This window comes from Cherax quadricarinatus, chromosome 15 (genome assembly GCF_038502225.1).
Source record: "Cherax quadricarinatus isolate ZL_2023a chromosome 15, ASM3850222v1, whole genome shotgun sequence".
Lineage (NCBI taxonomy): Eukaryota > Metazoa > Arthropoda > Malacostraca > Decapoda > Parastacidae > Cherax > Cherax quadricarinatus.
Window position 1 is genome coordinate 9,346,131 of NC_091306.1, and position 22,860 is coordinate 9,368,990.

At 50.9% G+C, this 22,860-nt stretch overlaps 2 protein-coding genes across 2 annotated transcripts; both read right to left on the reverse strand.

Moving 5' to 3' along the window:
• Positions 1–345: 345 nt before the first annotated feature.
• Positions 346–8,778, reverse strand: LOC138852738 (mucin-2-like; the record flags this gene model as incomplete). The annotated part of the gene is made up of 3 exons (XM_070085351.1): positions 8,757–8,778; positions 3,450–4,781; positions 346–992 (listed from the first exon to the last, which is right to left on the reverse strand). Coding segments are annotated over exons 1-3 (2,001 nt in total), but the record flags the coding sequence as incomplete, so codon positions are not given.
• A 369-nt stretch (positions 8,779–9,147) lies between these two features.
• LOC138852739 (uncharacterized) lies at positions 9,148–9,810 on the reverse strand (the record flags this gene model as incomplete). Its single annotated transcript, XM_070085352.1, has 1 exon — positions 9,148–9,810. A coding segment is annotated over exon 1 (663 nt), but the record flags the coding sequence as incomplete, so codon positions are not given.
• Between the last annotated feature and the right edge of the window lie 13,050 nt (positions 9,811–22,860).

Consider the following 22,860-nt stretch of genomic DNA (forward strand, 5'->3'; position numbering starts at 1 on the left):
GTTACGTGCAACGGTAGTGGTGCTTGTGGTTATGGTAAGTGTAGTGGTGGTGAATGTGCTTGTCAATGTGGATGTCGTAGGTGTTGTGGTGGGTGTGGTTGTGGAAGTAGTAGTGGTGGGTGTGGTAGGTGTCGTGGTAGTGGGTGTGACTGAAGTAGATGTAGTGGTGGCGGTGGGTGTAGTAGACGTAGTGGTGGTGGTGGGTGTGATAGAAGTAGTAGTGGTAGAGGGTGTGGTAGATGTAGTGGTGGTTGTGGGTGTGGTAGATGTAGTAGTGGTAGAGGGTGTGGTAGATTTAGTAGTGGTAGAGGGTGTGGTAGATGTAGTGGTGGTAGTGGGTGTGGTAGATGTAGTAGTTGTAGAAGGTGTGGTAGATGTAGTGGTGGTAGAGGGTGTGGTAGATGTAGTGGTGGTAGAGGGTGTGGTAGATTTAGTGGTGGCAGTGGCTGTGGTAGATGTAGTGGGTATAGTAGATGCAGTGGTGATGGTGAGTGCGGTTGTGGTATATGTAGTGGTGATGGTGAGTGGGGTAGTGGTAGAAGTAGTGGTGGTGGTGGGTGTGGTTGTGGAAGATGTAGTGGTGGTAGAGGGAGTGGTTGTGGTAATTGTAGTGGTGGTGGGTGTGGTAGATGTAATGGTGGTGGTGGATGTGGTTGTGGTAGATGTAGTGGTAGTGGTGGGTGTCGTTGTGGTAGTTGTAGAGGTGGTGGGTGTAGTTGTGGTAGGAGTAGCGGTGGTAGTGGGTATGGTTGTGGTAGCTGTAGTGGTGGTGGTTGTGGTTGTGGTAGGAGTAGTGGTGGTAGTGGGTGTGCTAGGTGTAGTAGTTATGCTAGGTGGGGTTGTGTTACGTGCAACGGTAGTGGTGCTTGTGGTTATGGTAAGTGTAGTGGTGGTGAATGTGCTTGTCAGTGTGGATGTCGTAGGTGTTGTGGTGGGTGTGGTTGTGGAAGTAGTAGTGGTGGGTGTGGTAGGTGTCGTCGTAGTGGGTGTGACTGAAGTAGATGTAGTGGTGGCGGTGGGTGTAGTAGACGTAGTGGTGGTGGTGAGTGTGGTAGAAGTAGTAGTGGTAGAGGGTGTGGTAGATTTAGTAGTGGTAGAGGGTGTGGTAGATGTAGTGGTGGTAGAGGGTGTGGTAGATGCAGTAGTGGTAGAAGGTGTGGTAGATGTAGTGGTGGTAGAGGGTGTGGTAGATGTAGTGGTGGTAGAGGGTGTGGTAGATGTAGTGGTGGTAGATTTAGTAGTGGCAGTGGCTGTGGTAGATGTAGTGGGTGTAGTAGATGTAGTGGTGATGGTGGGTGCGGTTGTGGTATATGTAGTGGTGATGGTGAGTGGGGTAGTGGTAGAAGTAGTGGTGGTGGTGGTAGATGTAGTGGTGATAGAGAGAGTGGTTGTGGTAATTGTAGTGGTGGTGAGTGTGGTAGATGTAATGGTGGTGGTGGATGTGGTTGTGGTAGATGTAGTGGTAGTGGTGGGTGTCGTTGTGGTAGTTGTAGAGGTGGTGGGTGTAGTTGTGGTAGGAGTAACGGTTGTAGTGGGTATGGTTGTGGTAGATGTAGTGGTGGTGGTTGTGGTGGTGGTTGTGGTTGTGGTAGGAGTAGTGGTGGTAGTGGGTGTGCTAGGTGTAGTGGTTATGCTAGGTGGGGTTGTGTTACGTGCAACGGTAGTGGTGCTTGTGGTTATGGTAAGTGTAGTGGTGGTGAATGTGCTTGTCAGTGTGGATGTCGTAGGTGTTGTGGTGGGTGTGGTTGTGGAAGTAGTAGTGGTGGGTGTGGCAGGTGTCGTGGTAGTGGGTGTGACTGAAGTATATGTAGTGGTGGCGGTGGGTGTAGTAGACGTAGTGGTGGTGGTGGGTGTGATAGAAGTAGTAGTGGTAGAGGGTGTGGTAGATGTAGTGGTGGTTGTGGGTGTGGTAGATGTAGTAGTGGTAGAGAGTGTGGTAGATTTAGTAATGGTAGAGGGTGTGGTAGATGTAGTTGTGGTAGAGGGGGTGGTAGATGTAGTAGTGGTAGAAGGTGTGGTAGATGTAGTGGTGGTAGAGGGTGTGGTAGATGTAGTGGTGGTAGAGGGTGTGGTAGATGTAGTGGTGGTAGAGGGTGTGGTAGATTTAGTGGTGGCAGTGGGTGTGGTAGATGTAGTGGTGGTAGTGGGTGTAGTAGATGTAGTGGTGATGGAAGGTGCGGTAGTGGTATATGTAGTGGTGATGGTGAATAGAGAAGTGGTGATGGTGGGTGTGGTTGTGGTAGATGTAGTGGTGGTAGAGGGAGTGGTTGTGGTAATTGTAGTGGTGGTGGGTGTGGTAGATGTAATGGTGGTGGTGGATGTGGTTGTGGTAGATGTAGTGGTAGTGGTGGGTGTCGTTGTGGTAGTTGTAGTGGTGGTGGGTGTAGTTGTGGTAGGAGTAGCGGTGGTAGTGGGTGTGGTTGTGGTAAATGTAGTGGTGGTGGTTGTGGGTGTGGTAGGAGTAGTGGTGGTAGTGGGTGTGGTAGGTGTAGTGGTTATGCTAGGTGGGGTTGTGTTACGTGCAACGGTAGTGGTGCTTGTGGTTATGATAAGTGTAGTGGTGGTGAATGTGCTTGTCAATGTGGATGTCGAATGTGTTGTGGTGGGTGTGGTTGTGGAAGTAGTAGTGGTGGGTGTGGTAGGTGTCGTGGTAGTGGGTGTGACTGAAGTAGATGTAGTGGTGGCGGTGGGTGTAGTAGACGTAGTGGTGGTGGTGGGTGTGATAGAAGTAGTAGTGGTAGAGGGTGTGGTAGATGTAGTGGTGGTTGTGGGTGTGGTAGATGTAGTGGTGGTTGTGGGTGTGGTAGATGTAGTAGTGGTAGAGAGTGTGGTAGATGTAGCGGTAGAGGGTGTGGTAGATTTAGTAGTGGTAGAGGGTGTGGTAGATGTAGTGGTGGTAGAGGGTGTGGCAGATGTAGTGGTGGTAGAAGGTGTGGTCGATGTAGTAATGGTAGAGGATGTGGTAGATGTAGTGATGGCAGTGGGTATGGTAGATGTAGTTGTGGGCTTGGTTGTGGAAGATGTAGTGGTGGTGATGGGTGTGGTTGTAGTAGATGTGGTGGTGATTGTGGGTCTGGTTGTGGTAGATGTAGCGGTGGTAGTGGGTGTGGTCGGGGTAGATGTAGTGGTGGTAGTGGGTGTGGTTGTGGTAGATGTAGTGGTGACAGTGGGTGTGGTTGTGGTAGATGTAGTGGTGGAAGTGGGTGTGGTTGGGGTAGATGTTGTGGTGGTGGTTGTAGAAGATGTAATGGTGATAGGGGGCGTCCTTGTGGTAGATGTAGAGGTGATGGTGGGTATGGTTGTAGATGTAGTGGTGGTGGTGGGTGAGGTTGTGGTAGATGTAGTGGTGGAGAGTGTGGTTGTAAATGTAGTGAAGGTGGGTATTGCAGTATATGTAGTGGTGATAACGGGAGTGGTTGTAGAAGATGTAATGGTGATAGGGAGCGTGCTTGTGGTAGATGTAGAGGTGATGGTGGGGATGGTTGTAGATGTAGTGGTGGTGGTGGGTGGGGTTGTGGTAGATATAGTGGTGGTGGGTGGAGTTGCCGTAGATGTAGTGGTGGTGGGTGGGGTTGTGGTAGATGTGGTGGCGAGTGTGGTTGTAAATGTAGTGGTGATAACGGGTGTGGTTGTGGAAGATGTAATGGTGATAGAAAGCGTGCTTGTGGTAGATGTAGAGGTGATGGTGGGGATGGTTGTAGATGTAGTGGTGGTGGTGGGTGGGGTTGAGGTAGATGTAGTGCTGATGGCGGGTGTGGTTGCAGAAGTTGTGGTGGTGGTGGGTGTAGTTGTAGATGTAGTGGGGGTAGTGGATGTGGTTGTGGTAGATGTAGTGGTGGTGAGTGTGATTGTAAATGTAGTGGAGGTGGGTGTTTTAGTAGATGTAGGGGTCACAGTGGGTGTGGTTGTAGTGGATGTAGTGGTGGTAGGTGGTGTGGTTGTAGAAGATGTAATGGTAATAGGGGGCGTGCTTGTGGTAGAAGTAGAGGTGATGGCTGGTGTGGTTGTGGAAGTAGTGGTGTGTGGGGTTGTTGTAGATGTAGTGGTGATGGCGGATGTAGTAGATGATGTAGTGGTGGTGGTGGTGGGTGTAGTTGTAGATGTAGTGGTGGTAGTGGGTGTTGTTATGGTAGATGTAGTGGTGGTAGTTGGTGTGGTTGTAGAAGATGTAATTGTAATAGGGGGCGCGCTTGTGGTAGAAGTAGAGGTGATGGGTGGTGTGGTTGTGGATGTAGTGGCGTGTGGAGCTGAGGTAGATGTAGTGGTGATGGCGGGTGTAGTAGTAGATGTAGTGGTGGTGGGTGTAGTTGTAGATGTAGTGGTGGTAGTGGGTGTGGTTGTGGTATATGTAGTGGTGATAGTGGGTGTGGTTGTCGAAGATGTAATGGTGATAGCGGGCGTGCTAGTTGTCGATGTAGAGGTAATGGTAGGTGTTGTTGTAGATGTACTGGTGGTCGTGGGTGGGGTTGAGGTAGATGTAGTGGTGATGGGGAGTGTAGTAGTAAATGTAGTGATGGTGGTGGTGGGTGTAGTTGTAGATGTAGTGGTGTATAGGGTTGGAGTAGATGCAAATGTGGTTGTGGTAGATGTAGTGATGGTGGTGGGTATGGTTGTGGTAGATGTATTAGTGATGGTGGGTGTGGTTGTGGGAGATGTAGTGGTGGGGGTAGAGGTGGTTGGTATAGAGTTGACAGTGGTAGATGTGATTGTGGTAGTTACAGTGGTTGTTATGGTTATGATTGTTGTGGTTGTGGTTGGTGAGGTTGTGGTTGTTATAGTTGCTGTTGTGGTTGGTGAGGTTGTGGTAGTTGTGGTTTCAGTAGTTATAGAAGAGATGGGTAGTGTGGTTTTGGCAGTTGTAGTGGTGTTGGATTGTATGGTTGTGGTAGGTATAGTGGTGCTGCGTGTGGTTGTGGTACTTGTAGTGGTGGTAGGTGTGGTTGTGGTACTTGTAGTGGTGGTACTGTTGAGTGTCGTTGTGGTAGGTGTAGTGGTGGTGAATGTGCTTGTGAATGTGGATGTCGTAGGTGTTGTGGTGGGAGTGGGTGTAGTAGATGTAGTGGTGGTAGAGGGTGTGGTAGATTTAATGGTGGCAGTGGGTGTAGTAGATGTAGTGGTGGTAGTGGGTGTAGTAGATGTAGTGGCGATGGTGGTTGTGGTATATGTAGTGGTGATGGTGAGTGTGGTAGTGGTAGAAGAAGTGGTGGTGTGTGTTGTTGTGGTAGATGTAGTGGTGATAGAGGATGTAGTTGTGGCAGAAGTAGTGGTGGTGGTGGGTGTGGTTGTGGTAGATGTAGTGGTGATAGTGGATGTAGTTGTGGTAGATGTAGTGGTAGAGGTGGGTGTGGTTGTGGTGGATATAGTGGTGGGGGTGGAGGTGGTTAGTATAGAGGTGACAGTGGTAGATGTGGTTGTGGTATTTATAGTGGTTCTTATGGTTACGGTAGTTGTGGGTGTGGTTGTTGTGGTTGTGGTAGTTATAATAGTGGTGGGTAGTGTGGTTTTAGCATTTGTAGTGGTGTTGGATTGTGTGGTTGTGGTAGGTGTAGTGGTGGTGGGTGTGGTTGAGGTACTTGTAGTGGTCGTATTGATGAGTGTGGTTGTGTTAGTTGTAGTGGTGATGGTGATGGTGGGTGTGGTTGTAAATATACTAAATGTGGGTGATGCAGTAGATGTAGTGGTGATAGTGGGTGAGGATGTAGTATACGTAGTAGTGATGGTGGTGGGTGCGGTTGTAAATGTAGTGGTGGTGGTGGATGGGGTTGTGGTAGATGTAGTGGTGGTGATGATGGTGGGTGTGGTTGTAATAGATATAATGGTGATAGTGGGTGTGGTTGTTGTAGATGTAGTGGTGGTGGTGGTTGTGGTTGTAGATGTAGTGGTGAGTGGGGTTGTGGTAGATGTAGTGATGATCGTGGGTGTGGTTGTGTTAGATGTAGTGGTTGGTGTGGTTGTGGTAGATGTAGTGGTGATGATGGGTGTGGTTGAGGTAGATGTAGTGCTGATGGTGGGTGGGGTTGTGGTAAATGTAGTGGTAATGGTGGGTGTGGTTGTGGTAGATGTAGTGGTTGGTGGGGTTGTGGTAGATGTAGTGGTGATGATGGGTGTGGTTGAGGTAGAAGTAGTGGTGATGTTGGATGTGGGTGTAGATGTAGTGGTGGTGGTGGGTGTGGTAGGTATTGAGGTGATAGTGGAAGATATGGTTGTGGTAGGTATAGTGGTTGTTATTTTTACGGTAGTTGTGTTTGTGGTATTTATAATGGCAGTTGGTGATATGGTTGCGGTAGTTACAGACGTGGTGAGTAGTGTTCTGGCAGTTGCAGTGGTGTTTAATGGTGCAATTGTGGTAGGTGTAGCGGTGATAGGTGCGATTGTGGTACTTGCAGCCGTGATCGGTGTGGTTGTGGTAGGAGTAGTGGTGGTAGTGGGTGTGGTTGTGGTAGCGGTAGTGGCTGTGGGTGTGGGTGTGGTAGTAATGGTGGTAGTGGGTGTGGTAGGTGTAGTGGTTATGCTAGGTGGGGTTGTGTTACGTGCAACGGTAGTGGTGCTTGTGGTTATTGTAAGTGTAGTGGTGGTGAATGTGCTTGTCAGTGTGGATGTCGTAGGTGTTGTGGTGGGTGTGGTTGTGGAAGTAATAGTGGTGGGTATGATATGTGTAGTGGTGGCGGTGGGTGTAGTAGATGTAGTGGTGGTGGTGGGTGTGATCGATGTAGTAGTGGTAGAGGGTGTGGTAGATGTAGTGGTGGTGGTGGGTGTGGTAGATGTAGTAGTGGTAGAAGGTGTGGCAGATGTATTAGTGGTAGAGGGTGTGGTAGATGTAGTGGTGGTGATGGGTGTGGTAGATGTAGTAGTGGTAGAGGGTGTGGTAGATGTAGTGGTGGTAGACGGTGTGGTAGATGTAGTAGAGGTAGGTGTGGTAGATGTAGTGGTGGTAGAGGGTGTGGTAGATGTAATGGTAGAGGGTGTGGTAGATGTAGTGGTGGCAGTGGTTATGGTAGATGTAGTGGTGAGTTTGGTTGTGGTAGATGTAATGGTGGTGGTGGGTGTGGTTATGGTTGATATAGTGGTGGTGATGGGTGTGGTTGTAATAGATGTAATGGTGGTGGTGGGTGTGGTTGTGGTAGATGTGGTGGTGGGTGTGGTTGCGGTAGATGTGGTTGTGATGGTGGGTCTGGTTTTGGTAGATGTTGAGGTGGTAGTGGGTGTGGCTGTGGTAGTGGTAGTGGTGGAGGTGGTTGTGGTTGTGGTAGATGTAGTGATGGTGATAGGGGGCGTCCTTGTGGTAGATGTAGAGGTGATAGTGGGTGTGGTCGTAGATGTAGTGGTGGTGGTGGGTGGGGTTGATATAGATGTAGTGGTGGTAGATGGGGTTGTGGTAGATGTAGTGGTGGTGGGTGGGGTTGTCGTAGATGTGGTGATGAGTGTGGTTGTAAATGTAGTGGTGATAACGGGTGTGGTTGTTGAAGATGTAATGGTAACAGGGAGCGTGCTTGTGGTAGATGTAGAGGCGATGGTGGAGACGGTTGTAGATGTAGTGGTGGTGGTGGGTGGGGTTGAGGTAGATGTAGTGCTGATGGCGGGTGTGGTTGTAGATGTAGTGGTGGTGGGTGTAGTTGTAGATGTAGTGGTGTGTTGGGTTGTGGTAGATGTAATGGTTGTTGTGGTTGTGGTAGATGTAGTGGTGATGGTGGGTGTGGTTGTGGTAGATATAGTAGTGGTGATTGTGGTTGTAAATGTAGTGGAGGTGGGTGTTGCAGTAGATGTGGTGATGATGGCGGGTGTGGTTGTAGATGTAGTGATGGTGGTGGTGTAGATGTAGTGATGGTGGTGGTGTAGATGTAGTGATGGTGGTGGTGTAGATGTAGTGATGGTGGTGGTGTAGATGTAGTGATGGTGGTGGTGTAGATGTAGTGATGGTGGTGGTGTAGATGTAGTGATGGTGGTGGTGTAGATGTAGTGATGGTGGTGGTGTAGATGTAGTGATGGTGGTGGTGTAGATGTAGTGGTGGTGGTGGGTGTAGTTGTAGATGTAGTGGTGGTAGCGGGTGTGGTTGTGGTAGATGTAGTGGTGGTAGTGGGTGTGGTTGTAGAAGATGTAATGGTGATAGCGGGCGTGCTTGTGGTCGATGTAGAGGTGATGGGTGTTGTTGTAGATGTACTGGTGGTGGTGGGTGGGGTTGAGGTAGGTGTAGTGGTGTGTAGGGTTAGGGTAAATGTAATGGTGGTTGTGGTTGTGGTAGATGTAGTGGTGGATGGGGTTGTGGTAGATGTTGTGATAGTAGTTGTGGTTGTGGTAGATGCAGTGGTGATGGTGGGTGTGTTTGTGGGAGATGTAGTGGTGGGAGTGGAGGTGGTTGGTATAGAGGTGACAGTGGTAGATGTGATTGTGGTAGTTATAATGGTTGTTAGGGTTACGGTTGCTGTGGGTGTGGTTGGTGAGGTTGTGGTTGTTATAGTTACGATAGGTGTGGTTGTGGTTTGTAAGGTTGTGGTAGTTGTTGTGGTTTCAGTAGTTATAGAAGTGATGGGTAGTGTGGTTTTGGCAGTTGTAGTGGTGTTGGATGGTATGGTTGCAGTGGTGGGTGTGGTTGTGGTACGTGTGACAGTGGGTGTGGTTTTGGTGGGAGTTTCAGATGTAGTGGCTGAGGCGTGTGTTACAGGCGTTATGGAAGTAGTAGTAGTGGGTGTTGCAGACGTTGTGGTAGTAGTGGTGGGTGTTGCAGGCGTAGAGGTAAGTGTTGCAGGCATAGTGGTACTTGTGATGGGTGTTGCAGGCATAGTGGTACTTGTGATGGGTGTTGCAGGCGTAGTGGTATTAGCGGAGGGTGTTGTAGGCGTTGTGATAGCAGTAGTGTGTGATGCAGGCGTTGCGTTAGTAGTGGTGGGTGTTGCAGGCGTTGTGGTAGTAGTGGTGGGTGTTGCAGGCGTTGCGATAATAGAGGTGGGTGTTGCAGGAATTGTGGTTGTAGTAGTAGGTGTTGCAGGCATTGTAGTAGTAGTAATAGTGGGTGTTGCAGGCGTTGTGGTAGTAGTAGTTGTTGTTCCAAGCGTTGTGGTAGTAGTGGTGGATGTTGAAGGGGTAATAGTGGTGGGTGTTGAAGGGGTAGTAGTAGTAGAGGTAGTGGTGGGTGTTGAAGGGGTAGTAGAAGAGGTAGTGGTGGGTGTTGAAGGGGTAGTAGTAGAGGTAGTGGTGGGTGTTGAAGGGGTAGTAGAAGAGGTAGTGGTGGGTGTTGAAGGGGTAGTAGAAGAGGTAGTGGTGGGTGTTGAAGGGGTAGTAGAAGAGGTAGTGGTGGGTGTTGAAGGGGTAGTAGAAGAGGTAGTGGTGGGTGTTGAAGGGGTAGTAGAAGAGGTAGTGGTGGGTGTTGAAGGGGTAGTAGTAGAGGTAGTGGTGGGTGTTGAAGGGGTAGTAGTAGCAGAGGTAGTGGTGAGTGTTGAAGGGGTAGTAGAAGAGGTAGTGGTGGGTGTTGAAGGGGTAGTAGTAGCAGAGGTAGTGGTGGGTGTTGAAGGGGTAGTAGAAGAGGTAGTGGTGAGTGTTGAAGGGGTAGTAGTAGTAGAGGTAGTGGTGGGTGTTGAAGGGGTAGTAGAAGAGGTAGTGGTGGGTGTTGAAGGGGTAGTAGTAGAGGTAGTGGTGGGTGTTGAAGGGGTAGTAGAAGAGGTAGTGGTGGGTGTTGAAGGGGTAGTAGTAGAGGTAGTGGTGAGTGTTGAAGGGGTAGTAGAAGAGGTAGTGGTGGGTGTTGAAGGGGTAGTAGTAGAGGTAGTGGTGGGTGTTGAAGGGGTAGTAGAAGAGGTAGTGGTGGGTGTTGCAGGCATTATCATAGAAGTGATGGGTGTTGCAGGCGTTGTGGTAGAAATGGTATGTGTTTCAGGCGTTGTGGTGTTAGCAGTAGGTTTTGCAAGCGTTGTGGTAGTAGTAGTGGGTGTTGCAGACATTGAGGTAGTAGTGGTGGGTGCTGCAGGCGTTGTGGGAGTAGTGATAAGTGTTGCAGGACTTGTGGTAGTAGGGGTGGTTGGTGCTGGCGTAGTGGTAGTAGAGGTGGGTGTTGCAGGCGTAGTGGCTGTGGTGATGGTGGGTGTTGCAGGTGTAGTGGTAGTAGTGGAGGGTGTTGCAGGCGCAGTGGTAGTAGTGGTAGGAGTTGCAGGCGTAGTGGTAGTAGTGGTGGGTGTTGTAGGCGTAGTGGTTGTAATGGTAGGTGTTGCAGACGTAGTTGTAGTAATGGTCGGTGTTGCAGGCGTAGTGGTAGTAGTGGTATTAGTTGTGGACGTAGTGGTAGTACTGGTGGGTGTTGCAGGCGTCGTGGCAGTAGTTGTGGGTGTTGCAGGCGTAGTAGTAGTAGTGGTGGTGGGTGTTGCAGGCGTAGTGGTAGTAGTGGTGGGTGTTGCAGGCGCAGTGGTAATAGTGGTAGGAGTTGCAGGCGTAGTGGTAGAAGTGGTGGGTGTTGCTGGCGTAGTGGTAGTAGTGGTGGGTGTTGCAGGCGCAGTGGTAATAGTGGTAGGAGTTGCAGGCGTAGTGGTAGAAGTGGTGGGTGTTGCTGGCGTAGTGGTAGTAGTGGTGGGTGTTGCTGGCGTAGTGGTAGTAGTGGTGGGTGTTGCAGGCGTAGTGGTAGTAGTGGTGGGTGTTGCAGGCGTAGTGCTAGTAGTCGTGGGTGTTGCAGGCGTAGTGTTAGTGGTGGGGGTTGCAGGCGTAGTGGTATTAGTGGTGGGTGTTGCAGGCGTAGTGGTAGTAGTGGTATTAGTTGCAGACGTAGTGGTAGTAGTGGCGAGTGTTGCTGGCGTAGTGGTAGTAGTGGTGTGTGTTGCAGGCGTAGTGATAGTAGTGGTGGGTGTTGCAGGCGTAGTGGTAGTAGTGGTGGGTGTTGCAGGCTTAGTGGCATTAGTGGTGGGGGTTCCAGGCGTAGTGGTTGTAGTGTTTGGTGTTGCAGGCGTAGTGGTAGAAGAGATGAGTGTTGCAGGCGAAGTTGTAATAGTCGCAGGTGTTGCAGGTGTTGTGGCAGTAGTTGTGGGTGTTGCTGGCGTAGAAGTAATCGTGGCGGTGGGTGTTGCAGGCGCAGTGGTTGTAGTGGTGGGTGTTGCAGGCGTAGTGGTTGTATTGGTAGGTGTTGCAGGCGTAGCTGTAGTAGTGGTCGGTGTTGCAAGCGTAGTGGTAGTAGTGGTATTAGTTGCAGACGTAGTGGTAGTAGTGGTGGGTGTTGCAGGCGTAGTGGTAGTAGTGGTGGGTATTGCAGGCTTAGTGGTATTAGTGGTGGGGGTTGCAGGAGTAGTGGTTGTAGTGTTTGGTGATGCAGGCGTAGTGGTAGTAGTGGTAGGTGTTGCTAGCGTAGTGGTAGTAGTGGTGGGTGATGTAGGCATAGTGGTTGTAATGTAAGGTGTTGCAGGCGTAGTTGCAGTAGTGGTCGGTGTTGCAGGCGTAGTAGTAGTAGTAGTGGTGGTGGGTGTTGCAGGCGTAGTGGTTGCAGCGGTAGGTGTTGCAGGCGTAGTGGTAGTAGTGGCGGGTGTTGAAGGTATAGAGGAAGTAGTGGTGTGTGTTGCAGAAGTAGTAGTAGTGGTGGGTGTTGTAGGCGTATTTGAAGTAGTGGTGGGTGTTGCAGGCGTAGTGGTTGTAGTGGTAGTTGTTGCAGGCGTAGTGGTAGTAGTGGTGGGTGTTGCAGGTGTAGTGGTAGTAGCAGTGGGTGTTGCAGATGTAGCAGTAGTGGGTGTTGCAGGCGTAGCTGTAGTAGTGGTGGGTGTTGCAAACGTAATGGTTGCAGTGGTAGTTGTTGCAGGCGTAGTGGTAGCAGTGGTGGGTGATGCAGGCGTAATGGTAGTAGTGGTAGGAGTTGCAGACGTAGTGGTAGTAGTGGTGGGTGTTACGGGCGTAGTGGTTGTAGTGATGAGTGTTGCAGGCGAAGTTGTAATAGTCGTAGGTGTTGCAGGCGTTGTGGCAGTAGTGATGGGTGTTGCAGGCATAGTAGTAGTAGTAGTAGTGGGTGTTGCAGGCGTAGTATTAGTAGTGGTGGGTGTTGCAGGCGTAGTGGAAGTGGTGGTGGGTGTTGTAGGCGTAGGGGTAATAGTGGTGGGTGTTGCAGGTGTAGTGGCAGTAGTGGTGGGTTTTGCAGAAGTAGTAATAGTGGTGGGTGTTGCTGGTGTAGTGGTAGTTGTGGGGGGTATTGCAGACATAGTAGTAATGGTGGGTGTTGCAGGCGTAGTGGTAGTTGTGGGGGGTATTGCAGGCGTAGTGGTAGTGGGGGTGGGTGTTGCAGGCGTAGTGGTAGTAGTGGTGGGTGTTGCAGGCGTAGTAGGTAGTGGGGCAGTGGAGTGTTGCAGGCGTAGTGGTAGTGGGGGTGGGTGTTGCAGGCGTAGTTGTATTAATGGTGGGTGTTGCAGGTGTAGTGGTTGTAGTGGTTGGTGTTGCAGGCGTAGTTGTAATAGTCGTAGGTGTCGCAGGCGTTGTGGCAGAAGTTGTAGGTGTTGCAGGCGTAGTAGTAGTAGTGGTGGTGGGTGTTGCAGGCGTAGTGGCAGTAGTGGTAGGAATTGCAGGCGTAGTGGTAGAAGTGTTGGGTGTTGTAGATGTAGTGGTTGTAATGGTAGGTGTTGCAGGCGTAGTTGTAGTAGTGGTCGGTGTTGCAGGCTTAGTGGTAGTAGTGGTATTAGTTGCAGACGTAGTGGTAGTAGTGGTGGGTGTTGCTGGCGTAGTGGTAGTAGTGATGGGTGTTGCAGGCGTAGTGGTATTATTGGTGGTTGTTGCAGGCGTAGTGGTTGTAGTGGTTGGTGTTGCAGGCATAGTGGTAGTAGAGACGAGTGTTGCAGGCGTAGTTGAAATAGTCGTAGGTGTTGCAGGTGTTGTGGCAGTAGTTATGGGTGTTGCAGGCGTAGTAGTAGTAGTGGTGGTGGTGGGTGTTGCAGGCGTATTGGTAGTAGTGGTAGGATTTACAGACGTAGTGGTAGGAGTTACAGACGTAGCGGTAGTAGTGGTGGGTGGTGCTGGCGTAGTGGTGGGTGTTACGGGCGTAGTGGTAGTAGTGGAAGGAGTTGCAGGCGTAGTAGTAGTAGTAGTAGTAGTAGTGGGTGTTGCAGGCCTAGTATTAGTAGTGGTGGGTGTTGCAGGCCTAGTATTAGTAGTGGTGGGTGTTGCAGGAGTAGTGGTAGTAGTGGGTGTTGCAAGCGTAGTGGTGGTAGTGGGTGTTGCAGACGTAGTGGTAGTAGTGGTGTTTGTTGCAGAAGTAGTAATAGTGGAGGGTGTTGCAGGCGTAGTTGTAGTAGTGGTGGGTGTTTCTGGTGTAATGGTAGCAGTGGTGGGTGTTGCAGACATAGTAGTAGTGGTGGGTGTTGCAGACGTAGTTGTAGTAGTGGTGGGTGTTGCAGGCGTAGTGGTAATAGTGGTGGGTGTTGCAGAAGTAGTAATAGTGGTAGGTGTTGCAGGCGTAGTGGTTGCAGCGGTAGTTGTTGCAAGCGAAGTGGTAGTAGTGGTGGGTGTTGCAGGCGCAGTGGTAGTAGTGGTAGGAGTTGTAGGCGTAGTGGTAGTAGTGGTAGGTGTTGCTAGAGTAGTGGTAGTAGTGGTGGGTGTTGTAGGCGTAGTGTTTGTAATGTTAGATGTTGCAGGCGTAGTTGCAGTAGTGGTGGTGGGTGCTGCAGGCGTTGTGGTTGCAGTGGTAGGTGTTGCAGGCGTAGTGGTAGTAGTGGTGGGTGTTGAAGGTATAGAGGAAGTAGTGGTGTGTGTTGCAGGCGTAGTGGTTGTAGTGGTAGTTGTTGCAGGCGTAGTGGTAGTAGTGGTGGGTGTTGCAGGTGTAGTGGTAGTAGCAGTGGGTGTTGCAGATGTAGTAGTAGTGGGTGTTGCAGGCGTAGCTGTAGTAGTGGTGAGTGTTGCAAACGTAGTGGTTGTAGTGGTAGTTGTTGCAGGCGTAGTGGTAGTAGTGGTGGGTGATGCAGGCGTAATGGTAGTAGTGGTAGGAGTTGCAGACGTAGTGGTAGTAGTGGTGGGTGTTACGGGCGTAGTGGATGTAGTAGTGGGTGTTGCAGGCGTAGTGGTAGTAGTGGTGGGTGTTACAGACGCAGTGGTAGTAGTGGTGGGTGTTGCAGGCACAGTAGTAGTAGTAGTAGTAGTAGTAGTAGTAGTAGTAGTAGTAGTGGGTGTTGCAGGCCTAGCATTAGTAGTGGTGGGTGTTGCAGGCGTAGTGGAAGTGGTGGTGGGTGTTGCAGGCGTAGGGGTAATAGTGGTGGGTGTTGCAAGTGTAGTGGCAGTAGTGGTGGGTTTTGCAGAAGTAGTAATAGTGGTGGGTGTTGCTGGTGTAGTGGTAGTAGTGGTGGTGGGTGTTGTTGGTGTAGTGGTAGTTGTAGTGGGTGTTGCAGACATAGTAGTAGTTGTGGGTGTTGCAGGCGTAGTGGTAGTAGTGGTGGGTGTTGCAGGCGTAGTGGTTGTAGTGGTGGGTGTTGCAGGCGTAGTGGTAGCAGTGATGAGTGTTGGAGGCGTAGTTGTAGTAGTGATGGGTGTTGCAGGCGTAGTGGTAGTGGTGGTGGGTGTTGCAGGGGTAGTTGTATTAATGGTTGGTGTTGCAGGTGCAGTGGTTGTAGTGGTTGGTGTTGCAAACGTAGTGGTAGCTGAGATGAGTGTTGCAGGCGTAGTTGTAATAATCGTAGGTGTTGCAGGTGTTGTGGGTGTTGCAGGCGTGGTAGTAGTAGTGGTGGTGGGTGTTGCAGGCGTAGTGGTAGTAGTGGTGGGTGTTGCAGGCGTAGTGGTAGTAGTGGTAGGAGTTACAGACGTAGTGGTAGGAGTTACAGACGTAGTGGTAGGAGTTACAGACGTAGTGGAAGTAGTGGTGGGTGTTACGGGCGTAATGGTAGTAGTGGAAGGAGTTGCAGGCGTAGTAATAGTAGTAGTATTAGTGGGTGTTGCATGCCTAGTATTAGTAGTGGTGGGTGTTGCAGGCCTAGTATTAGTATTGGTGGGTGTTGCAGGCGTAGTGGTAGTAGTGGGTGTTGCAGGCGTAGTGGTAGTAGTGGTGGGTGTTGCAGGCCTAGTATTAGTATTAGTAGTGGTGGGTGTTGCAGGCGTAGTGGTAGTAGTGGATGTTGCAGGCGTAGTGGTAGTAGTGGTGGGTGTTGCAGGTGTAGTGGCAGTAGTGGTGTTTGTTGCAGAAGTAGTAATAGTTGAGGGTGTTTCTGGTGTAATGGTAGTAGTGGTGGGTGTTGCAGACATAGTAGTAGTGGTGGGTGTTGCAGGCGTAGTGGTAGTAGTGGTGGGTGTTGCAGGCGTAGTGGTTGCAGTGGTGGGTGCTGCAGGGGTAGTTGTATTAATGGTGGGTGTTGCAGGTGTAGTGGTTGTAGTGGTTGGTGTTGCAAGCGTAGTGGTAGCTGAGATGAGTGTTGCAGGCGTAGTTGTAATAGTCGTAGGTGTTGCAGGCGTTGTGGCAGTAGTTGTAGGTGTTGCAGGCGTAGTAGTAGTAGTGGTGGTGGTGGGTGTTGCAGGCGTAGTGGCAGTAGTGGTAGGAGTTGCAGGCGTAGTGGTAGTAGTGTTGGGTGTTGTAAATGTAGTGGTTGCAATGGTAGGTACTGCAGGCGTAGTTGTGGAAGCGGTCGGTGTTGCAAGCGTAGTGGTAGTAGTAGCATTAGTTACAGTCGTAGTGGTAGTAGTGGAGGGTGTTGCTGGCGTAGTGGTAGTAGTGATGGGTGTTGCAGGCGTAGTGGTATTAATGGTGGTTGTTGCAGGCGTAGTGGTTGTAGTGGTTGGTGTTGCAGGCATAGTGGTAGTAGAGATGAGTGTTGCAGGCGTAGTTGAAATAGTCGTAGGTGTTGCAGGTGTTGTGGCAGTAGTTGTGGGTGTTGCAGGCGTGGTAGTAGTAGTAGTGGTGGTGGGTGTTGCAGTCGTAGCGGTTGCAGTGGTAGGTGTTGCAGGCGTAGTGGTAGTAGTGGTGGGTGTTGCAGGCGTAGTGGTAGTAGTTGTAGGAGTTACAGACGTAGTGGTAGGAGATACAGACGTAGTGGCGGGTGGTGCTGGCGTAGTGGTAGTAGTGGTGGGTGTTGTAGATGTAGTGGTTGTAATTGTAGGTACTGCAGGCGTCGTTGTGGTAGCGGTCGGTGTTGCAGGCGTAGTGGTAGTAGTGGTATTAGTTACAGTCGTAGTGGTAGTAGTGGAGGGTGTTGCTGGCGTAGTGGTAGTAGTGGTGGGTGTTGCAGGCGTAGTGGTATTAATTGTGGTTGTTGCAGGCGTAGTGGTTGTAGTGGTTGGTGTTGCAGGCATAGTGGTAGTAGAGATGAGTGTTGCAGGCGTAGTTGAAATAGTCGTAGGTGTTGCAGGTGTTGTGGCAGTAGTTGTGGGTTTTGCAGGCGTGGTAGTAGTAGTAGTGGGTGTTGCAGTCGTAGTGGTTGCAGTGGTAGGTGTTGCAGGCGTAGTGGTAGTAGTGGTGGGTGTTGCAGGCGTAGTGGTAGTAGTGGTAGGAGTTACAGACGTAGTGGTAGGAGTTACAGACGTAGTGGAAGGAGTTACAGACGTAGTGGTAGGAGTTACAGACGCAGTGGTGGGTGGTGCTGGCGTAGTGGTAGTAGTGGTGGGTGTTACGGGCGCAGTGGTAGTAGTGGAAGGAGTTGCAGGCGTAGTAGTAGTGGGTGTTGCAGGCGTAGTGGTAGTAGTGGTGGGTGTTGCAGGCGTAGTGGTAGTAGTGGTGGGTGTTGCAGGCGTAGTGGTAGTAGTGGGTGTTGCATGCGTAGTGGTAGTAGTGGTGGATGTTGCAGGTGTAGTGGCAGTAGTGGTGTATGTTGCAGGCGTAGTTGTAGTAGTGGTGGGTGTTGCAGAAGTAGTAATAGTTGTGGGTGTTGCTGGTGTAATGGTAGTAGTGGTGGGTGTTGAAAACATAATAGTAGTGTTGGGTGCTGCAGACGTAGTTGTGGTAGTGGTGGGAGTTGCAAGCGTAGTGGTTATAGTGGTGAGTGTTGCAGGTGTAGTGGTAGTAGTGGTGGGTGTTGCAGGCGTAGTCATAGTAGTAGTAAGTGTTGAAGGCGTAGTGGTAGTATTGGTGGGTGTTGCAGGCGTTGTGGTAATAGTGATGGGTGTTGAAGGCGTAGTGGTAGTAGTGGTGGGTGTTGCAGGCGTAGTGGTAGTAGTCGTAGGTGTTGGAGGCGTAGTGGTAGTAGTGGTGGGTGTTGCAGGCGTAGTGGTAGCAGTGGTAGGTGTTGGAGACGCAGTGGTAGTAGTGGTGGGTGTTGCAGGCGTAGTGGTAGTAGTGGTAGGTGTTGCAGGCGTAGTGGTAGTGGTGTTGGGTGTTGCAGGCGTAGTGGTAGTAGTGGTGGGTGTTGCAGGCGTATTGGTTGTAGAGGCAGGTGTTGCAGGCGTTCTGGTAGTAGTGGTTGGTGTTACAAGAGTAGTGGTTGAAGTGGTAGGTGTTACAGGCGTAGTGGTAGCAGTGGTGGGTGTTGCAGGTGTAGTGGTTGTAGAGGTAGGTGTTGCAGGCGTACTGGTAATAGTGGTTGGTGTTGCAAGCGTAGTGGTTGTAGTGGTAGGTTCTACAGGCGTAGTGGTAGTAGTGGTGTGTGTTGCAGGCGTGGTGGTAGTAGAGGTGGGTGTTGCAGGCGTAGTGGTAGTGGTGGGTGTTGCAGGCGTAGTGGTAGTAGTGGTGGGTGTTGCAGGCGTAGTTGTAGTAGTGGTGGGTGTTGCAGGCGTAGTGGCAGTAGTGGTGGGTGTTGCATGCGTAGTGGTAGTAGTGGTGGATGTTGCAGGCGTAGTGGCAGTAGTGGTGGGTGTTGCAATAGTAGTAATAGTTGTGGGTGTTGCTGGTGTAATGGTAGTAGTGGTGGGTGTTGCAGACGTAGTTGTGGTAGTGGTGGGAGTTGCAAGCGTAGTGGTTGTAGTGGTGAGTGTTGCAGGCGTTGTGGTATCATTGGTAATTGTTGCAGGCGTAGTGGTAGTAGTGGTGAGTGTTGCGGGCGTTGTGGTAGTAGTGGTTGGTGTTGCAGGTGTAGTTGTGGTAGTGGTTGGTGTTGCAGGCGTTGTTGTAGTAGTGGTTGGTGTTGCAGGCGTAGTTGTGGTAGTGGTGGGTGTTGCAGGCGTTGTTGTATCATTGGTAATTGTTGCAGGCGTAGTGGTAGTAGTGGTGAGTGTTGCAGGGGTAGTTTTGGTAGTGGTGGGTGTTGCAGGCGTAGTTGTGGTAGTGGTGGGTGTTGCAGGTGTTGTGGTATCATTGGTAATTGTTGCAGGCGTAGTGGTAGTAGTGGTGGGTGTTGCAGGGGTAGTGGTAGTAGTGGTGTATGTTGCAGATGTAGTTGTAGTAGTGGTGGATGTTGTAGGCGTAGTTGTAGTAGTGGTGGTTGTTGCATGCGTAGTGGTAGTAGTGGTGGGTGTTGCAGGCGTTGTGGTAGTAGTGGTGGGTATTGCAGGCGTTGTGGTAGTAGTGGCGGGTGTTGTAGGTGTAGTGGTAGTAGTGGTGGGTGTTACAGAAGTAGTAGTAGTAGTGGGTGTTGCAGGCGTAGTTGTAGTAGTGGTGGGTGTTGCAGGTGTAGTGGTAGTAGTTGTGGGTGTTGCAGGCGTAGTTGTAGTATTGGTGGGTGTTGCAGACGTAGTGGTAGTAGTAGTTGGTGTTGAAGGCGTAGTTGTAATAGTGGTAGGAGTTGCAGGCGTAGTCGTAGTAGTGGTGGGTGTTGCAGGCGTAGTGGTAGTAGTGGTGGGTGTTGCAGGCGTAGTGGTAGTAGTGGTGGGTGTTGCAGACGTAGTGGTAGTAGTGGTGGGTGTTGCAGGCGTAGTGGTAGTAGTGGTGGGTGTTGCAGGCGTAGTGGTAGTGGTGTTGGGTGTTGCAGGCGTAGTGGTAGTAGTGGTGGGTGTTACAAGCGTATTGGTTGTAGTGGTAGGTGTTACAGGCGTAGTGGTAGCAGTGGTGGGTGTTGCAGGCGTAGTGGTTGTAGAGGTAGGTGTTGCAGGCGTACTGGTAATAGTGGTTGGTGTTGCATGCGTAGTGGTTGTAGTGGTAGGTGCTACAGGCGTAGTGGTAGTAGTGGTGTGTGTTGCAGGCGTGGTGGTAGTAGAGGTGGGTGTTGCAGGCGTAGTGGTAGTGGTGGGTATTGCAGGCGTAGTGGTAGTAGTGGTGGATGTTGCAGGCGTAGTTGTAGTAGTGGTGGGTGTTGCATGCGTAGTGGCAGTAGTGGTGGGTGTTGCATGCGTAGTAGTAGTAGTAGTGGTTGGTGCTGCAGGCGTAGTGGTAGTAGTGGGTGTTGCAGGAGTAGTGGTAGTAGTGGTGGATGTTGCAGGTGTAGTGGCAGTAGTGGTGGGTGTTGCAGAAGTAGTAATAGTTGTGGGTGTTGCTGGTGTAATGGTAGTAGTGGTGGGTGTTGGAAACATAGTAGTAGTGGTGGGTGTTGCAGACGTAGTTGTGGTAGTGGTGGGAGTTGCAAGCGTAGTGGTTGTAGTGGTGAGTGTTGCAGGTGTAGTGGTAGTAGTGGTGGGTGTTGCAGCTGTGGTGGTAGTAGTTGTGGGTGTTGCAGGCGTAGTTGTAGTATTGGTGGGTGTTGCAGCTGTAGTGGTAGTAGTTGTGAGTGTTGCAGGCGTAGTTGTAGTATTGGTGAGTGTTGCAGACGTAGTGGTGGGTGTTGCAGGCGTAGTGGTAGTAGTAGTTGGTGTTGAAAGCGTAGTTGCAATAATGGTAGGAGTTGCAGGCGTAGTGGTAGTAATGATGCGTGTTGCAGGCGTAGTGGTAGTAGTGGTGGGTGTTGCAGGCGTAGTCGTAGTAGTGGTAAGTGTTGTAGGCGTAGTGGTAGTAGTGGTGGGTGTTGCAGGCGTTGTGGTAATAGTGATGGGTGTTGAAGGCGTAGTGGTAGTAGTGATAGGTGTTGAAGGCGTAGTGGTAGTAGTGGTGGGTGTTGCAGGCGTAGTGGTAGTAGTGGTAGGTGTTGGAGACGTAGTGGTAGTAGTGGTGGGTGTTGCAGGCGTAGTGGTAGTAGTGGTAGGTGTTGCAGGAGTAGTGGTAGTGGTGTTGGGTGTTGCAGGCGTAGTGGTAGTAGTGGTGAGTGTTGCAGGCGTATTGGTTGTAGAGGTAGGTGTTGCAGGCGTTCTGGTAGTAATGGTGGGTGTTACAAGCGTAGTGGTTGTAGTGGTAGGTGTTACAGGAGTAGTGGTAGCAGTGGTGGATGTTGCAGGCGTAGTGGTTGTAGAGGTAGGTGTTGCAGGCGTACTGGTAATAGTGGTTGGTGTTGCATGCGTAGTGATTGTAGTGGTAGGTGCTACAGGCGTAGTGGTAGTAGTGGTGTGTGTTGCAGGCCTGGTGGTAGAAGAGGTGGGTGTTGCAGGTGTTGTGGTAGTACTGGTGGGTGTTGCAGGCGTAGTGGTAGTGGTGGGTGTTGCAGGCGTAGTGGTTGTAGTGGTAGTTGTTGCAGACGTAGTGGTGAGTGTGGTTGTGGCAGGTGTAGTGATGGCGGGTGTGGTTAGGGCAGGTGTAGTGGTGGTTGGTGTGGTTATGGCAGGTGTAGTGGTGGTGGGTGTGGTTGTGGCAGGTGTAGTGGTGGTGGGTGTGGTTGTGGCAGGTGTAGTGGTGGTGGGTGTGGTTGTGGCAGGTGTAGTGGTGGTGGGTGTGGTTGTGGCAGGTGTAGTGGTGGTGGGTGTGGTTGTGGCAGGTGTAGTGGTGGTGGGTGTGGTTGTGGCAGGTGTAGTGATGGCGGGTGTGGTCGGGGCAGGTGTAGTGGTGGTGGGTGTGGTTGTGGCAGGCGTAGTGGTGGTGGGTGTGGTATTAGTGGTAGGCGTGGTTATGGTAGGTGTAATAGTGGTGGTAGGTTTTGTCGTGGTAGTTGCACTGGTGGTAGGTTTGGTGGTGATAAGTGTAGTGGTACCTGGTGTTGTAGATACAGTCGTCGTAAGTGTGAGTGTGGTAGTTGTAATGGTGGTAGGTGCGGAGGTGATGGGCGTGGTTGTAGTAGGTGTGGTGGTGGGCGTCGCTGTAGTAGATGTAGTGGTGGTGGTTGTCGCAGGTGTAGTGATATTGGCTGGGGTGGTTGTGGTAGGTATAGCATTGGTGGTTGTGGTAGGTGTAGTGGTGGTGGGTGGGGCAGGTGAAGAGGTGATGGGAGTAGATGTGTTTATGGTAGTTGTAGTGGCTTTCATAGCTGCGGTAGTTATACAGGTGGTGGCGGATGCTGCAAATGTAGTGGTAGTGGAGGATGTGGGTGTTGCAGGAGTCGTAGTGGTGGGTGTTGCAGGTGCAATGGTGGTTGTGGTGGGTGTTGCAGGTATAATGGTGGTTGTGGTGGGTGTTGCAGGTGTAATGGTGGTTGTGAGTGTGGTTGTGGAAGGTGTAGGGTTGGTGGTGGGTGTGGTTGGGGAAGGTGTAGCGGTGGTGGTTGCTGTAGTTTTGGAACGTGTAGTGGTGGTGGGTGTGGTTGGGGAAGGTGTAGCGGTGGTGGTTGCTGTGGATTTGGAAGGTGTAGTGGTGGTGGGTGTGGGAGTGCTTGTTGCTGGTGAAACGGTGGTGTTGGTGGTAGTGCTGGGTGGTGTTGTACTGGTGGTAGGCGTGGTTATGGTTGGTGTAGTGGTGGTTAGTGTTGTGGCGGTAGGTGATGTGGTGGTAGTTCTAGTGGAGGTAAGTGTGGAGGTGATGGGTGTGGTTGTTGTAGGTGTAGTGGAGGCGAATATCATTATGGTAGGTGTAGTGGGGATGGTTTGTGCGGTTACTGTCGTGGGGATTGAGGTGGTTGTGGGTGTGATAGCTGCAGAGATAGTTATGGAAGGTATAGTGGTGGTTGTGGGTGTGGTTGTTTCAGGTGTAGTAGTGGTGGTGGGTGGAGTTGGGGTAGGTGTAGGGATTGTGGATGTGGTAGGTGAAGAGGTGATGGTTATGGATGTGGTTGTGGTAGTTGCAGAGGCTGGTATGGTTGCCGTAGTTCCAGTGGTTGATATGATTGTGGTAATAGCAGTGGTGTTGGTTGGTATGGTAGTTGTAGTGGTGTTGGTTGGGGTGGTTGTGGTAAGTGTACTGGTGGTGGATGTGGTTGTGGTGCTTGTGGTAAGTGTACTGGTGGTGGATGTGGTTGTGGTGGTAGGGGTGATTGTTTGTGTGGTGGTAATGATTGTAGTTGTGGTAAGTGTGATAGTGGTGGTTGGCGTGGTGGCGGTATTTGTAGAGGGGGTGAGTGTGGGTGTAGTGCTGTTGGTTGGGGTAGTTGCTGTATTGCTCTTAGTTGGTGTAGTTGCTGTAGTGGTGTTGGTTGGTGCGGTTGCAGTAGTGATAGTGGTGTTGGTTGGTGCGGTTGCAGTAGTGATAGTGGTGTTGGTTGGTGCGGTTGCAGTAGTGATAGTGGCGTTGGTTGGTGCGGTTGCAGTAGTGATAGTGGTGTTGGTTAGTGCGGTTGCAGTAGTGATAGTGGCGTTGGTTGGTGCGGTAGCAGTAGTGATAGTGGTGTTGGTTGGTGCGGTTGCAGTAGTGATAGTGGCGTTGGTTGGTGCGGTTGCAGTAGTGATAGTGGTGTTGGTTGGTGCGGTTGCAGTAGTGATAGTGGCGTTGGTTGGTGCGGTTGCAGTAGTGATAGTGGTGTTGGTTGGTGCGGTTGCAGTAGTGATAGTGGCGTTGGTTGGTGCGGTTGCAGTAGTGATAGTGGTGTTGGTTGGTGCGGTTGCAGTAGTGATAGTGGTGTTGGTTGGTGCGGTTGCAGTAGTGATAGTGGCGTTGGTTGGTGCGGTTGCAGTAGTGATAGTGGCGTTGGTTGGTGCGGTTGCAGTAGTGATAGTGGTGTTGGTTGGTGCGGTTGCAGTAGTGATAGTGGCGTTGGTTGGTGCGGTTGCAGTAGTGATAGTGGTGTTGGTTGGTGCGGTTGCAGTAGTGATGGTGGCGTTGGTTGGTGCGGTTGCAGTAGTGATAGTGGTGTTGGTTGGTGCGGTTGCAGTAGTGATAGTGGTGTTGGTTGGTGCGGTTGCAGTAGTGA